Source organism: Heptranchias perlo, chromosome 34, assembly GCF_035084215.1.
Source record: "Heptranchias perlo isolate sHepPer1 chromosome 34, sHepPer1.hap1, whole genome shotgun sequence".
Taxonomy (NCBI): Eukaryota; Metazoa; Chordata; class Chondrichthyes; order Hexanchiformes; family Hexanchidae; genus Heptranchias; species Heptranchias perlo.
This window is the reverse complement of record NC_090358.1, coordinates 1495487-1512017: the sequence shown is the minus strand read 5'-3', so window position 1 is coordinate 1512017 and position 16531 is coordinate 1495487. Positions and strand designations below refer to the sequence as shown.

General features: G+C 47.6%; 1 protein-coding gene across 1 annotated transcript; it reads left to right on the top strand.

Annotated features, from left to right (window-relative positions):
- The first annotated feature begins 251 nt into the window (after window positions 1-251).
- On the top strand, window positions 252-15935 carry LOC137301680 (BTB/POZ domain-containing protein 1-like). Its single transcript, XM_067971243.1, has 8 exons — window positions 252-838; window positions 6067-6223; window positions 6752-6857; window positions 7554-7751; window positions 8917-9109; window positions 10211-10298; window positions 11237-11383; window positions 12379-15935. The coding sequence occupies exons 1-8, from the start codon at window positions 306-308 to the stop codon at window positions 12538-12540; spliced, it is 1584 nt and encodes a 527-aa protein (XP_067827344.1). The 5' UTR covers window positions 252-305; the 3' UTR covers window positions 12541-15935.
- The last annotated feature ends 596 nt before the right edge of the window (window positions 15936-16531 follow it).

Below are 16531 nucleotides of genomic sequence, written 5' to 3'. Positions count from 1 at the left end.
TTAATGGACTTTTGAAGGTTGGGGCAAGGGGAAGCCAATGAAGGGTAGGTGGGGTTGCCAACTCTGATTGGACATATTCCTGGAGGTTTAATCATACGTCCTCCCTCCCCGTCAAACAGCCTTTTTTCCAACCCCAATATTTTTATAACTAAAAAACAGAATTTGTTTACTGCCCCAATGATGTTTTTCCCCAGTTTGCAGATGTGTGGAGGAGTTTAATTCCTGGAGACTCCAGGGCAATCCGGGAGGGTTGGTAACCCCCACCCTGGGGGAGGAGGCCGCCGCCGCCCTGGGCCCCGGGGGCAATGAGGGAGGAGGCCGAGGCCGAGCCCCGCTACCCCACCCCCGGAGCCGGAGCCGGGCCCAGTGCCGGTGCCTCTAACCCGCCCCTCCTCTCTCTTCCCCCCCCCCCCCCCCCCCAGGTCAGCGCTGCGAAGATGGCGGAGGAGGCGGCGGCCGGAGCAGCGGCTGCGACGAGAAGCGGGGCCGGTGCGAGCGCGGAGCCGGGAGACGGTGGATCCCCGGCGGCTGGGAGCCGAGCCCGAGGCCCAGGCCCAGGCCTCGGGCCCCGGGTGCCCGCCCCGCCGCTCTACAACTGGCAGGCGGCCCAGCGCTCGGTGCGGGAGCGCTTCTCCTTCATGTTCAACAACGAGCTGCTGAGCGACGTCCACTTCGCGGTGGGGAAAGGCCGCGGGGCCCAGCGCCTCCCCGCTCACCGCTTCGTGCTGGCCGTCGGCAGCGCCGTCTTCGACGCCATGTTCAACGGGGGCATGGCCACCAGCTCGGCCGAGATCGAGCTGCCCGACGTGGAGCCCGCCGCCTTCCTGGCGCTGCTCAAGTAAGAACCCGAGCCCGAGGCCTGAGGCCTAGGCCCTGGGGGGGGGGGGGGACGACGTCAATCATCCAGCCGGCCGGCCAGCGCGAGCCGCTCCCGGTCGCTGCAGCGGGACAGGCTCCGGGCTCCAGGCCCGGCTGTTCATTAGCAGAATATATTATTATTTATTAATTAATTCACTAATGCAACGAGTCTGTTTCGGTGCAAAGAACAATCGCCATGTTAGCAGCTTCCCCGCCATTGCAATGTCACCCAGCAAGGCCGCTCCTAGTGTTGGTCTGTTTATTAATAGAGTTAAATTATTATTAATAATAATAAAAGGTGAAAATGTCACTAATGCAACGAATGTGTTTCGGTGCAAAGAGCAATCGCAATGTTTGTAGCTTCTCTGGTATTGCAATGCCACCCAGCAAGGCCGCTGCTTGTGCTTCGTTTGTTTATTATATAATTTATTATTATTAATAATAATAAACGGTGGAAATGTCACTAATGCAACGAGTCTGTTTCGGTGCAAAGACCAATTGCAACGTTAGAGGCTTCCCCGCTATTATAACGTCACCCAGCAAGACCGCTGCTTGTGTTGGTTTATTAATAGAATTCATTATTATTAATAAATGGTAGAACTGTCACTAATGCAACGAGCCTGTTTCGATGCAACTAATATTCACCATGCTAGGAATTCCCTTGCTATTGCAATACCACAGCATTGCTGGCGCTCGTATTTAGTTAAATCGATAGAACTTATTATTAAATGGTAGAAATGTCAAAAATGCATCGAGACTGACTCGGTGCAAACGTCGCATGACGAACAACTTGCTTTGCGATCGCAATGTCACTCAGCATTGCTCGAGCTCGTGTTTGGTCTGTTTATTTGATTTAATCTCGGTGCTGCACCGATCCTGTGCGGTGCGGATCACAGACCGGTAACAGCCTCAGCCCAGGGCTGGTGCTTGATGTCTTTCTGTTAATTCTTTAATATTAAATAAACGGTGCAAAAAGAAACAGCAATGCAAGGAGTCTATCGGCGTTCCTGATGCAGTGCCGCGAGCTGAATTAGCAGTTGGCGATGTTTGGTCTATTTACTAATAATTATTGAATATTAATCAAATAATGCAACCAATCTGTGTCGGTGCAAGTCAAATGCAACCAGAATAACCTCTTCAGAGCTGCGGTATCGTCCAGCGTTGAGTTGTTTATGTATTAATTGGCTAAATTTGGTCTATTTATTATTGCAAGTCACAGTAAAGGAAGATGTAGTTGAGATACTGGATGGGCTAAAAATTGATCGAGGTGGTACTAGAAAGGCTAGCTGTACTTAAAGTAGATAAGTCACCCTGACCGGATGGGATGCATCCTAGGTTGCTGAGGGAAGTAAGGGTGGAAATTGAGGAGGTACTGGCCATAATCTTCCAAACATCCAGAGGACTGGAGAATTGCAAATGTTACACCCTTGTTCAAAAAAACCCAGCAATTACAGGCCAGTCAGTTTAACCTCAGTGGTGAGGAAACTTTTAGAAACAATTCTCCGGGACAGAATTAACAGTCACTTGGACGAGTGTGGATTGATTAGGGAAAGCCAGCACGGATTTGTTAAAGGCAAATCGTGTTTAACTAACCTGATAGAGTTTTTTGATGAGGTAACAGAGAGGGTGGATGAGGGCAATGCGGTTGATGTGGTGACTTTCAAAAGGGATTTGATAAAGTGCCGCATAATAGGCTTATCAATAATATTGAAGCCCATGGAATAAAGGGGGCAGTAGCAGCATGGATACAGAATTGGCTAAGTGATAGGAAGCAGAGAGGAGTGGTGAACGATTGTTTTTCGGACTGGCGGGAGGTGTTCAGTTGTGTTCCCCAGGGGTCGGTACTAGGACCACTGCTTTTCTTGATATATATATTCATGACTTGGACTTGGATGTACAGGGCACAATTTCAAAATTTGCAGATGACACAAAACTTGGAAGTGAGGAGGATAGTGATAGATTTCAAGAGGATATAGGCTGGGGAATGGGCGGACACGTGACAGATTAAATTTAACGCAGAGAAGTGTGAAGTGATACATTTCGGTAGGAAGAACGAGGAGAGGCAATATAAACTAGAGGGCACAACTCTAAAGAGGGTGCAGGATCGGAGTGATCTGGGGGTATATGTGACAAATCGCTGAAGGTGGCAGGGCAGGTTGAGAAAGTGGTTAAAAAAGCATACAGGATGCTGGCTTTATAAATAGAGGCATAGAGTACAAAAGCAAGGAAGGCATGATGAACCTTTGTAAAACACTGGTTCGGCCACAACTGGAGTATTGTGTCCAATTTAGGAAGGATGTTAAAGCCTTAGAGAGGGTTTAGAAGAGATTTACTAAAATGATTCCAGGGATGAGGGACTTGAGTTATGTGGATAGACTGGAGAAGCTGGGGTTGTTCTCCTTAGAGCAGAGAAGGTTAAGAGGAGATTTGATAGAAGTGTTCAAAATCATGAAGGGTTTAGATAAAGTAAGTAAAGAGAAACTGTTCCTATTGACAGAAGAGTCGAGAACCAGAGGACACAGATTTAAGGTAATTCGCAAAAGAACCAAAGGTGACATGAGGAAAATCTTTTTTACGCAGCGAGTGGTTGTGATCTGAAATGCGCTGTGTGACAGGATATGGGGTCAGATTCAATCATGGCTTTCAAAAAGGAATTGGATAAATACTTGAAGGAAAAAAATTTGCAGGGCTGCGGGGAAAGGGCAGGGGAGTGGGACCAGCTGGTTGCTTTTGCAGAGAGCCGGCACGGGCTCGATGGGCCGAATGGCCTCCTCCTGTGCTCTAACGATTCTATGATTCTAAGTGAAATGTATCCGGCAGGATTAGCCCCGGGTCGCACGCACGGTGCACGGTTGGATGTGTTTAATGGGGATCTTTTTGTTGCGGTCGATGCCGGGAGCGCTGACGGTCGATGCCGGGAGCGCTGACGGTCGATGCCGGGAGCGCTGACGGTTACGGTGAACGCTGAGGTGTTCAGTTGTTGAAGTTGCACCAACTTGTTAGGATTTTTTTTCGAGGGAGAGGGTGGTTTTATTAAAAAGATCTTAAGTTACAGAATGCCTGGGTCCCAAGGTCACGTTTTGGTGTTACTCTATAAAGAGTTTGCAAAATCATCCAACATCTTTATGCCTGAGGTTATTTACGGTGAAAGATTGAAGGTCCATTGCGATGCAGAAACTTTTGTTTATTTACATTCAGGCCGGGGCCAGAGTCGGTATTTTAGGAGTGACTCGTTCCACAACAACTTGTGTTTATAAAGCACCTTTTAAAGTCGCAAAACCTCCTTCGGCTCCACAGGGAGACATGACTGAGAGTCAAAGAAACAGGTTTAGACAGGGTTTGCCAACCCTCCTGGACAGTCCTGGAGTCTCCAAGAATTAAAGATTAATCTCCAGGCCACTGCTTCCAGCTAACCTGGGGGATAAAATCAAAGGGGCATTAAAAATAATGTTTTTTTCCCATTTACTTTGAAAATTTTCATTTATTAGTTACAAAATATTGGAGCTGTTTGACTGACAGTCAAGAATCATCCAGTTGGGTAAGGAAGAGTCCGTTCACTTTCCCATTGGCTGGGAAAGGTGGGGCACTGTGAGGATGGGTGTGTCGGGGGACCAATGGCGGGAACATGGGGGCGGGGCACTGAGAACGGGCGTGTCGGGCGACCAATGGCGGGAGCATGGGGGCGGGGCACCGCGAGGATGGCCATGTTGGGCGACCAATGGCGGGAGCAGGGCGGTTGACCATATATCCAGGAATAGGTCCAACCAGAGTTGGCAACCCAAGGGTTAGAGGAGGCTTCTGAAAATGGGGACAGATGGAGCAAGGTGAATGGGTTTGAAAATGTCACCTGTGTTGCTGCTTACCTCTGTTTTGAAACAAATGACTACAGCTGCGTGTATTCAGATAGATTTTCAGTTTATCATCTTCGCAGAACATGAATTGTACAAACATCTTGAGGTTGATGATTCTGAGACAGATTGCGTATGGAGTGGGATAGATATTTATTTAAAGTGAGCCAGTTTGATGTGAATGAGACATTTCGTCCTCTCACCAACTCGAATAAGTCTTGGTGAAAAATAGTCTGGTGATTGAGGGACCCCTCGTCAGTAATCCTGCTCCACCTCTGCCAGTGGTACAGCACAAAATACCTGTGCAAAATAGGTGATTGTAGTCAGGTGAGACAGTAAGCGGGAGGAGAGAGGCATCGTGGTACCGTTGGCAGGTGTTAACACAAGTGGTTAAAAAGGAATGTGGTGGATGTTCAAGGGCTGCTGTGCTGTTTGTGTGTGTTCAGCTGCCTAGACCCTAAGCTCTGGCCTTCCCTTTCTAAACCTCTCTACCTCTTTCTCCTCCTTTTAAGACACTCCTTAAAACCTCCCTCTTTGACCAAGCTTTTGATCACCTGTCCTAATACATCCTTATGTGGCTCGGTGTCAAATTTTGTTTGATGTTTGCTCCTGTGAAATGAGTTGGGACGTTTTACTCCGTTAAAGGCGCCATATAAATACAAGCTATTATATAAAGCAGCTATTTCCGGCATGGGTTTACAGTGTAAGTCGCACTCTGGCCTCTGAGTCAGAAGGTCGTGGGTTCAAGCCCCACTCCAGAGATTTCAGCCCATAATCTAGGCTGACACTGGCCAATATTTATCTCTCAACCAACACCTAAAACAGATTAGCATTTATCTCATTGCTGTTTGTGAGATCTTGCTGCGTTCAAATTGGCTGCTGCGTTTCCTACATTGTAACAGTGAATACACTTCAGAACTACTTAATTGGCTGTGAAGTGTTTTGGGACGTCTTGAGGTGGTGAAAGGCGCTATATAAATGCAAGGTCTTTCTATGCATGTGTGCTTTGTTATTGTGTGTGGATTTTAGTGTATAGTTGTATATGTTGTCATATGGGTTCTATGGTATATATACGCGTACCCATGTTGTTGTATGGATTCTATGGTATATATACGTGTACCCATGTTGTCGTATGGATTCTATGGTATATATGCGTGTACCTATGGTGTGGTATGGATTCTAGGTGTGTACCTATATTGTAGCGTAGATCAGAGGGCGGAAACATAATTTTAGTATTTTAGGATAGCTGAGGATGTGTCAATGAGGTTAATCTTGTGTTATTCTCTATTTAAGAACAAGCACCAGTTAAATTTCAGTGCTGCTTTTCTCTGAAATGTTATTGTCTTTATTTTGGCTGCAGATTTCTGTACTCGGATGAGGTGCAAATCGGCCCTGAGACGGTGATGACAACTCTGTACACAGCCAAGAAATACGCAGTCCCTGCCCTGGAGGCACATTGTGTGGAGTTTCTTACCAAACACCTGCGTGCTGATAACGCCTTTATGTTACTTACACAGGTGACTGATGAATATCTACAGAGATGGCTGAGAGCAACACAGGTGTAGATCCGTACAAACAAGAGAGATAAGGGTGCTGTCCCTTTTGGCCTTGGACCCCAGGGCTAGAGAGGGGAAATACAGCCAGGGTTCCTGCTGCCTGCTCCCCATCCGCTGCTGGGAGTCTGTGCATGAGGACTGGGCTCACCCGTGATGTTTCCACAGTCGAACAGCCTGCTGACGCTCATGGTGAAGGCTTAACCACGCTGAATCATGGCCACTGAAGGGTCTCCAGCCCCCAGGACACTGTTCCCCCTTCTCCGGTGGGTTTGACCCCTTCTGCCAATAGTGAGTGAGCCCCGAGTTTCTAGGAGTTTAGGATATTTTTGAGAATAAGAATTGGTTCCTGAAATGCTACAAGTTTAATTTCAGTCGCTGTATTCTGATGTAGGATTGGAAGATGTCGTTAGTTTTGGTTTGTTGCTGCCTTATGGTTGATATTAAATCTGTTTTCTTTCTCCTCGTTTTGCACACTTTGGAATGTTTTAGGCGCGTTTGTTTGACGAGCCCCAGCTCGCCAGTCTCTGCCTGGACACCATCGACAAGAGCACTATGGATGCGATCAGTGCCGAGGGCTTCACTGACGTCGACCTGGGTGAGCATCTGAACTGGCGCTGGGATATTTCTTTCAAAGATTTTATTTGGGTTCATTGTTGTTCGATGTGTTCAGGGACGGTGCTGCGCTTTAAACGATAATTGGGGCAAGTAATTCCGTGTGTTTAAAAAGTGCTGACCTTGTAAAGGGCTGGACAGAATGGGTGAGGGTTGTGAGGGCATCTGTTCTGGTAATCAGGAGATAGCAGAGAACATGCTAGTGGGCAAGTCAGGCCGTCAGGTGAAAATCTTCAGCTGTGATTCGGCTGGTGAGCGTTTCCTTCCCCCATCCCCCTCCCCTTGCTGCGCTGTCAGATGAGACGTTAAACCGAGGCCCCGTCTGCCCTCTCAGTGGACATAAAAGATCCCTCAGCACTACTGGAAGAAGAGCAGGGGCGTTCTTCCCGGTGTCCTGGACAATATTTATCCATCAACCAACATTACTAAAAGCAGATTACTTGGTCATTTATTTCATTGCTGTTTATGGGATCTTGCTGTGCACAAATTGGCATTTTCATACATTACAACAGTGCCTACAATTCAAAAGTACTTCATTGGCTGTAAAGTGTTTTGGGACGTCCCGAGGTCATGAAAGGCGCTGTATAAATACAAGTTCTTTCTTTCCTTTGACATCACTTGCTCAACAATCATAAATGGCTTGCAAGCCTTAAACTGTTTTCTTTCCCTCTGCCCACAGATACACTGTGTGCGGTGCTGGAACGAGACACCCTCAGCATCCGAGAGATTCGGCTGTTCACAGGGGTGGTCCGGTGGGCGGAAGCAGAGTGCCAGAGGCGGCAGCTGCCAGTCACCCCCGCGAGCAAACAGAAGGTGTTAGGCAAGGCTGTTACTCTCGTCCGATTCCCGCTGATGACCATCGAGGAGTTTGCTGCAGGTAACCAGAACTCAGTGAGTTAAACCGAACGATTGAGAGAAAGTTTAATAACCGTTAAATGGCAAAGAAATGTGGAGAATGGCAGTGTTACAACCAATTAGGTAACACCGCCAATGAGGTGATCCAATCAGGGAGTTCAGCTGGTTTATATATAGGATGATGGGAGTGTGATTTTGGGCCAGAATGGAACTGAGGTGCAGTCGCGTTGGACACAAGCTGTTGGGGCACTCTTTGTGGTCGATCCAGATGATTTCTGTTTGTAAGACCGGAGGTTCATTGGGCAGAAGCCTAGAGTGGAGTTTCAGGTTTTAAAACAAGCTCTATGTTCATAGAAGAACAAATCCAATAGGGAATTCAGGAGAAACTTCTTTACCCAGAGAGTGGTGAGAATGTGGAACTCGCTCCCACAAGGACTAGTTGAGGTGAATAGCATTGATGCATTTAAGGGGAAGCTCGATAAACACGTGAGGGAGAAAGGAGCAGAAGGATATGCTGATAGGGTGAGATCAAATTGGGAGGGAGGAGGCTCGTGTGGAGCATAAACACTGGCATAGACCAGTTGGGCCGAATGGCCTGTTTCTGTGCTGTAAGACACACAGACCAAAGTAAGGAAATGATAGACAGTTGTTTAAATGAGCAGTTTGGATGATGCCTAAAAACCACCTGTTGTGAATTGTTGTAAATTATGTTGGTGTCTGAAGCCCTGGATTTAAACTGTGGGGTTCAGGTTGTTGCTCCAATGCCCTGTGATGGAGCAGTAGGTTAGGGTCAGGGAACAATCAGGTTTGACTCCTTAACTAGTGAGTGAGAAAGCCAGAGGACTGAAATGAGGGAATAAAATTACACCAGAAATGTATTTATCTCTCACAAAAGCAAAATACTGCAGATGCTGGAAATCTGAAATACAAACAGGAAATGCTGGGAACACTCGGCAGATCAGGCAGCGTCTGTGGAGAGAGAAACAGAGTTAACGTTTCAGATTGATGACCTTTCATCAGAACTCATCGACCTGAAACGTTAACTCTGTTTCTCTCTCTCTCCACAGATGCTGTCTGAGGTGCAGAGTGTTCCCAGCATTTCCCGTTTATATCATGTATTTTTCTCTCTCCTGTGGGACACGGGTCCAAAGGTAATTCTGAACTGTGTGTTTTTTCTCCCCTTTCAGGACCTGCTCAATCTGGGATACTCTCCGACCGAGAGATTGTTAATCTGTTTTTACACTTCACTTTGAACCCGAAGCCGCGGGTGGAGTACATCGACCAGCCGCGATGCTGCCTGAGGGGGAAGGAGTGCATCATCAACCGTTTCCAGCAGGTGGAGAGTCGCTGGGGCTACAGTGGCACCAGTGACAGGATCAGGTCACCACCTCATTCTCACCCACTATCTCCTTCTCTACATGTTCACTCTTTCCTGGGTACTGTTTATTGGCCATTAAATGCCCCACCATGCCTTCCTCGAATGGCCATTGTTTATGTGTAAGGCAAGCTATTCAACCATGGGGGGAGGGGGTCATCGTAGCCAAGGCCCAATCCTGTTCTCACCACACGTCCATACTCTCATCCAGCCGGGGCATTGAGCTGCGATCAGGAGTAGAACCCGTGGCTAACCCAAGGTTGCTGAGATCGGTTGTAGTGACCTCCTCTTCCTCCTTCCCCCCCCCCCCCCCCCCCCTTTACTAGTTGCTGAGCATCAAGGCTGCTGGACTGAGATCTCCAGTACTATTTTTTTTAAAAACTGGATTTAATTTGCTGATGGGTGCAGCAGATCTGGAGAAGCCTCTGATCGTCTGCCGGGGCTGTGATCTTAACTGGTGCTTAAGCAGAACAAACAGAATCTGTGACAGGGAGGGATTAGATTAGATTGCCTTTACCTCTGCTGCACGGAGTTGTTAATATTCCTTTTTAAGGAATATGAGTCGGAGTCTCTGTGCAAGAGCTGGTCGTCACTCTAGCGTGATTCCCGTCACTGAATATATAAAGCAGGGACTGTCTGACCCGGTTTGTGAAATAAATTTCCTCTTAGAGTTGTAATAGGGTTGGAAAAAAAAGTAAGCAAAGCACATTTGGTTACTGTAGCAACCCCTCATTAACATTCCCCATAATCAGGTTTTCTAAGCCTGTTCAAGTCGGAGTAATTTGTGTCCACATTTGAGAACCCTTTCCTGGAGTCAGTCCCACTCACTAATACCTCACAGTTACTGAATACAAGAGGGAGACTCTGAGTCACTCCCAGCCCACTGGTGAACGGCCGGTGTCTGTGCTCAATCGGAGCGTCCTGGGCCGTGACTGAGGGAAGCTGGAGCTCAAAAACTGCAACTTCCCGAGTAACGCATGTTTAAATAAAATGTTCTGTAATGTGAATTATTTTGACTCGTATAATCTTTAAATAAGGATAGATTAAATTCCGATGTATTTCGATGGTGCCTGGAGGTTAACTGTTCCCTTTCCTTGTGTGTGAAGGTTTTCAGTGACCAGACGGGTGTCTGTCGTGGGCTTTGGACTCTATGGATCTATACACGGCCCAACAGATTACCAGGTCAACATACAGGTGTGTGATCTTCCCTCCTCACCTATTAACTGCTGGCTACACTCACCAACCACTTGTCTTATAACAAAAGTTTGTTTAAATCAATGCAAAAAGAAGCCCCTTTTTGAAAAAAGCAAAACTTAAGCAAAAATATTTAATATTTTACAAAATGAGAGGTTGTAATTTCCTTTGATGGGCAGTGAAGAGGTGGGTCGCTCACACTAAGGGTCGAAAGGCCTTGCATTTGCACAGCTCATTCTGTACTCAGGACGTCCTATGAAGTGCAGTCACACTTGTAATGTAGCAAACCCGGCAGCCAATTTGCACACAGCAAGCTCCCACAAACGGCACGTGAATGAACGGGCAGTTGGTGTGTTTTTGATGGGCAGGGGATGAGGGGGCACCGTTCTACCCCACTGCCCTACTCTCTATATTCAAGTGCCTTTTGGAAATGCTGGAATAACCTGCTGATTAAAACAGCCTCAGTTAGTGACCGTCCCAGCTGATAATTCAACTCCTTCACACGCTCGGGCTCAGTGAATCTTTCCGAGCAACTAGATGTATAAAATTTTAAAAATTGAGTTTGTTGACGTGCGGCTGAGTGAGCTGATTGGTCCATGATGTGAGGTGAACAGCAATTTTCTCACATCTGTTCCCAGCGCACACATCTGTTCCCAGCGCACACATCTGTTCCATGCTGAAGTGGAAAATCTCCCCTTTAAAGCCTCTCACTCTGGAACGACGTCTGTTTCTAGCTGTCTCAAAACTCCACTGTTTTTGTGGATATAATTTACCAGCATTGCCCCTCTCACTGTCCACTGTCACTCTTCCATGTGACGTCACAGCAGCGCATCACACCAGGCGAGTGGTATCCTGGATACGGTAATGAGCCAAGAGGAAGTTTGGGAAGGTGGTTGCGATCGTTTGAAATAATTGATGATTTATCCTCTCCTTTCCAGATCATTGAAAATGACAAAAACACAACGATTGGACAAAATGACACTGGGTTTTGCTGCGATGGATCAGCGAATACATTTAGGGTCATGTTCAAGGAGCCCGTTGAGATATTGCCAAATGTTAGCTACACAGCCTGTGCCACCCTGAAGGTATTGTTTCTCTCCCTTCAGACCATGCCGTTTTCGTGGGCACTCTGGTTCCAAATTGGCCCCACGCTGAGCCATTCTCACCGGAGCCTTTGCTGCCATCGCTCCTCCAAACAAGTTCTACAAGTGAGGAGTACAGTGCGCTGTTTCCGTTCACCGGTCTCCTGAAGCTGCTCCTCACTGAGGGCGGGTTCCACAGACCCCGCCCCCCCCCCCAACGACCACGGACCCGGGGCTCCCCCCCACCACCCAGGACCACAGACTCAGCACCCCCTCCCCCTCCCCCTCCCCCTAGGACCACAGACCCAGGCCATTCTTTGAGATTGCGCCCAGACCGTGAGTGTCTCAATGTGTTTGACCGTTGGGGGAGCATGGCAGCTCAGCTTGACCCTGTCCTTACCTAACGCCGGCACATGTGGTCTTGCAGCAGGGGTCAAAGGCCAGAGTTCATATCTGGGACTGTTCTGATCCGTGGGTAGCTAAATTACAGTCTTTTATTTTGTGAGTAAAAGTACTGCTAATTAACAAGTTAAGCTTTATTTAATTTACTAGTTGATTTCCCATGGTGTTACACGTGGGGAGTCGAGGCCCTCGGTGAAGAGGGCAGGGGTAATTGGACCGGGGGCACAGAATTAATTCTGTCCTCATTTTAAAGTCATACATTCTGTCCTTATTTTTGTATTTCTATTATAAATTGCTATGTCAACTTTGATAATGGAAACTGCTTATGTAAACTTGTCACACTGTAATTACTCCCTCCCCCCAGTGGTGACGCTGTGCTAAGTTTACACAGGCAGTTCCCATTATAAATGTGGACTTAGGAATTTATAATGGGAAAAGTTGACAGGAATTATATTAACATATAGATTATTCCCATGTACATTGTACATTTCAATCTTTCCGAGGCTGTGATTCTCACTCTGGTCTCTCTGTCACTACTCCCACTGGAACTGCTTTGAGCACGTTGTCAATTTTTCCCTTTTCCTGCCTCCCTATAGGGCCCCGATTCTCATTACGGCACCAAGGGATTGCGGAAGATCATTCACGAGTCCCCCACGACCGGGATCAACACCTACTTCGTCTTTTTCAACGTGCCGGGGAACAACAACGGGACTTCAGTGGAAGACGGGCAGATTCCAGAGATCATCTTCCACACGTAGCTCGGCTTAAAGCCAGACTTCACCTCATCCGATGAGGAAACCAGATGTTTAACGCCTCGCTTGGCCGCTTTCTGTTTCACTGTTTTTTTTCTCCCTTAAGAGGCGATGCCTGACACAGTGGAAGAGCAGTGGGATCAAAGCCAGAGATAATTTGATGCGAGTTGAGCCTTCTCCTGAGATCTTCAGCGTAAGACAGGGAAAGGATGTGCGCCCGCGAGGTTTGGCAGAGAACGTTTAGCGGGACAGGACGAGCCACGATGGTCTGATAAACAGCACCAATTCCAAACTACACAGGATAACTAACATAACCATTATAAGTAAAGTCACCACCAGGACATAACGTACGTAGGAGAACTTCTGAATGGATGAGACCTTCTGTAGGAGTTGAACTTTCTATGTTGGGTTACAGGGCTTCCTATTTTTATTCTAGAACTGCCACTGTTGGGATCATACAATAGTTTGTACAGTGATTTTTTTTTTCTGATCCCTTGCAGCATTTCTGACCTTTCTGAGAAGTGCCATTTTAACCAGCCTCTTGAGGTGTCGGGGAGTGGCCCCCGGGCACCTCATCCTTTGTGGTTACTCCCCGAGGGAAGTGCTCGACTCAACTCCAAGCCTGAGTGAGGGAGGCTGAAGTTGGGAGCTCGCCCCTTGGAGAATCTCAATTGTGAATCTGTCTCCCAGCACTGCCAGCCTGCTGCTAAAGAAAGAGGCTCATTTGGTGGGGGGGGGGGGGGGGGCGGAGCGGAGAGCAGCGTCAGCTGACTTGCCCCCTTTTTACTGCCCCTGCTGTGGAAGTGCCTTAACCGCCCTTCAATGACTCACATCAGGGATTTGCTGTGTGCCAGGAGTTATTGATGATATCCCAAGTCCTGGTCCTCGTGTGACCAGGTCTGACAGTGCAGTGATGAGGGGCAGCGACCCACATATAACCAGACTGCTTAAAGCTTATTTTTCAAAGTTAACAGAGAGCTGGGAAATTGAAGGCCACCTGAGGGAGAACCTCACACTTTAATTGTCAATCAGTGAAGACAGATTCTGTGCTGTGGGGGCAAATCTGCTCCATCCATTTATTCCTAACAATTATAACAGACGACCTTTCTGTTTCTTATTTCAGACATGCTGCCCACTTTATTCAAACAACATTCTCTGAAATAAAAATAGAACATGCTGTCCTTCTCTGGTGGGATTTTGGACATTGCTGTCTGTTAAAATGTTAAAAAGATTCAATAGGTAGATAGAGAAACTATTTCTTCTGGTGGTGGGAATCCAGAATAAAGAGACATAATCTTAAAATTAGAGCTAGGCCGTTCAGGAGTGAAATCAGGAAGCACTTTTTCACACAAAGGGTAGTGGAAATCTGGAACTCTCTTCCCCCAAAAGGTTGTAGATGCTGGGGGTCAGTTGAAATTTTCAAGACTCAGATCGATAGATTTTTGTTAGGTAAGGGTGTCAGTGGATTACGGATCAAAGGCGAGTTGAGGTACAGATCAGCTGTGATTTAATTGACTGGTTGAACAGGCTGGAGGGGCTGAATGGGCCTCCTCCTGTTCCTGTGTAGCAGGCTCGAGGGGCTGAATGGCCTCCTCCTGTTCCTGTGTAGCAGGCTCGAGGGGCTGAATAGCCTCCTCCTGTTCTTCTGCTGTCTGCAGTTATTTTTGGTGTGGCCGCTGATTTGTATTTTTTTTGAATGAATTGCTTTCTGTCCAGACTTGAACAGCTTCCATGAGTGATGTGAAACTGTCGTCTGTGAAGGGTGTTTGAATAAAATAATCAACTAACACAGGCATTGGGCAGTGGGCAGTCATTAGGTGAGAGCTTAATGCGTTTTGTCTGAACTTCCTCTCTGCCACAATAGAGGAACCAATGACCAGTTTAAGGACGAGTGTGTTATTGTTTCTGAGCTAATTTCCCACAGGGTCCCTGCAGGTCCATTTGAAGATCGTGTTTCAGAAGAAATACCTGTTCCGTTAACGACGGGAATATTGGCTCTGGTTAAATGTGCACCTTGCGTTTGGCACAGAAACTCTTCAGAAACACGAAGGGCGTAGGACTGAGGACAATCACGATGAGTAGACACTGAAACCAAATTCATGAAACTGAGCGGAGATCCTTGATGGTCGTTCCCTCAGGGCTGTCGTCACTGAGGAAAGAACGGCAGGGGTGAGATTTATGATCCGAAAGAGCAGAGAAGTAGGATTAGAAGAGAGCGGGTGGGAGGGGCTCGAACCAGGACAGGCGGAATCGTAGAACTCTCCCCCCGGGGGCCCCCACTCTCGATTTACTCCCCACCCCAGGGGCCCTCGCTCTCTATTTTATTTCCCCCCCACCACCCCGGGGGCCACCACTCTATTTTCCCCCCTGGGGTCCCCCTCTTTTTTTCTCCTGCCCACCCCAGGCCCAGCTCTTGCTCCCGCTCTCGCCCCCGGGCCCCACTCTTGATCCTCTATGGCCTCCCCACTCTAGCCCAGACTCCAGCTATCGACTGGGAGCTGTAAAAAGCAGGAACTAGGCCCTTCCTGTGCTCTCTGCCCAGTCACCAATTACTCCCTCCCAGCAGCAACTTCAGGTGCAAGTCTCCCTTTTTCCCACCCTGGCAGACCCACCTCTAGCTCTCCAGTTCTGCTTCTGGGAAGGTGCACTCCCAACCCTCCCTCCAAGTACTCCGGGGGCTGGAGCAGAGAAACAGTGCGGAGCAGGGACAGAGGAGGCCCAAGGACCTGCAAGCAACACTAGAGGAGATCCCACTGCCACTTGTGGAATACGATAAATAAACACAAACTGATCCCGGAGTGATCTGGGTGATGGGAGGAGTGATGTAAATAATGATGAGAATTTTTGTCAATGATGCATCATGTTATTGGCTGCTTGTGTCACAGTACATAAGGTTAAAAAAAACCAAGGTCATTCGCAGGAAGTAACCCAGGTTGTTTTGAAACACAGTGGTCCTGGAGCAGACCCTGTGTTTGCAAAAGGTATTGGATGGCAAGATCAAGCCATTCAATTCAACTACAAGCATCCTGTGGGTGTCTGAATATCTGAGTGGCTGCTCTATTTGTGTCTGAGATTCCTTTTAAAAAAATTTTTGGCCCAGTGAAATTTTGAAAGTATATCTCAGCCTGCCTTGCTCCAATTTTCTGTCTGTTGGTGGGAGAGGGAGTTCACAGCCAGAGAACAGCACAAGGAGCAGCAGCAAGCTCCACATAGTTAGGGACCTGGAAACATTTGTAGTTCACATTGAAGTCTGCCTCAGCCGGCTCAGTGGTTTGTTATTCTTTATTGCAGGAGTATACTTCAGCTTGTAACTACTGTAAATTTATAGTGTGTCATTGCTACTCTTGTTTATCCATTTACTGTTTAATAAATCTGTTTGGCATGTTATAGCCGAAACCCCAGCCTAGAGGAGTGTTTATTCCATCACCAACTGAAGTTGCGGGAGGTTATATGAGAGCATGTGATGGAACCAGAGCCCTGGGCTCACTACACGCTTCCGGCTGTAGGGAGTGAGGACAAATCCACAAGGGTGAACTGAACACGACAGTTTGTGATCACCGATCCCCAGACCTGATTATTCAGGATAAGGCAGAGCTGGTAAATTCAGAGCACCAGTCGTTCAGTCGCCTCCATGTTGCTCGTGTTGACTGGGGCCGAGGACCCACTCATCAACTCTACCTCCTTTCCCGGTCGCCTGCCATTACTGCTTACATATTATGAATAATCCCCTTTTACATTCCTCACTCCTGGTCACATAGCCTGTATACAAATCCCCACTGATAGTCTTACATCATCTCCCATAATCTGTTACCTGCTCTCAGTGCTGTGTCCCTTCCCATAATAACCCCCTCTAATTCCCTGTCTGCTTACTGTGCTTTTTCTCGGTGAATAGAGGGAATCCTTCATCTGAAAGACGACATCTCCGACAGTGCAGCACTCCCTCAGAACTGCACCAGAGTGTCAGCCTGGATTATGTGCTCGAATCTCTGGAGTGAGA

Bases quoted from the DNA above. Each gene is read 5' to 3' on its own strand.
- LOC137301680 (XM_067971243.1), top strand. From the start codon at position 306: ATGAGGGAGGAGGCCGAGGCCGAGCCCCGCTACCCCACCCCCGGAGCC. The intron at 7,752-8,916 runs GTAACCAGAACT...CTCCCCTTTCAG, and splicing joins CATCGAGGAGTTTGCTGCAG to GACCTGCTCAATCTGGGATA. The intron at 10,299-11,236 runs GTGTGTGATCTT...TCTCCTTTCCAG, and splicing joins ATTACCAGGTCAACATACAG to ATCATTGAAAATGACAAAAA.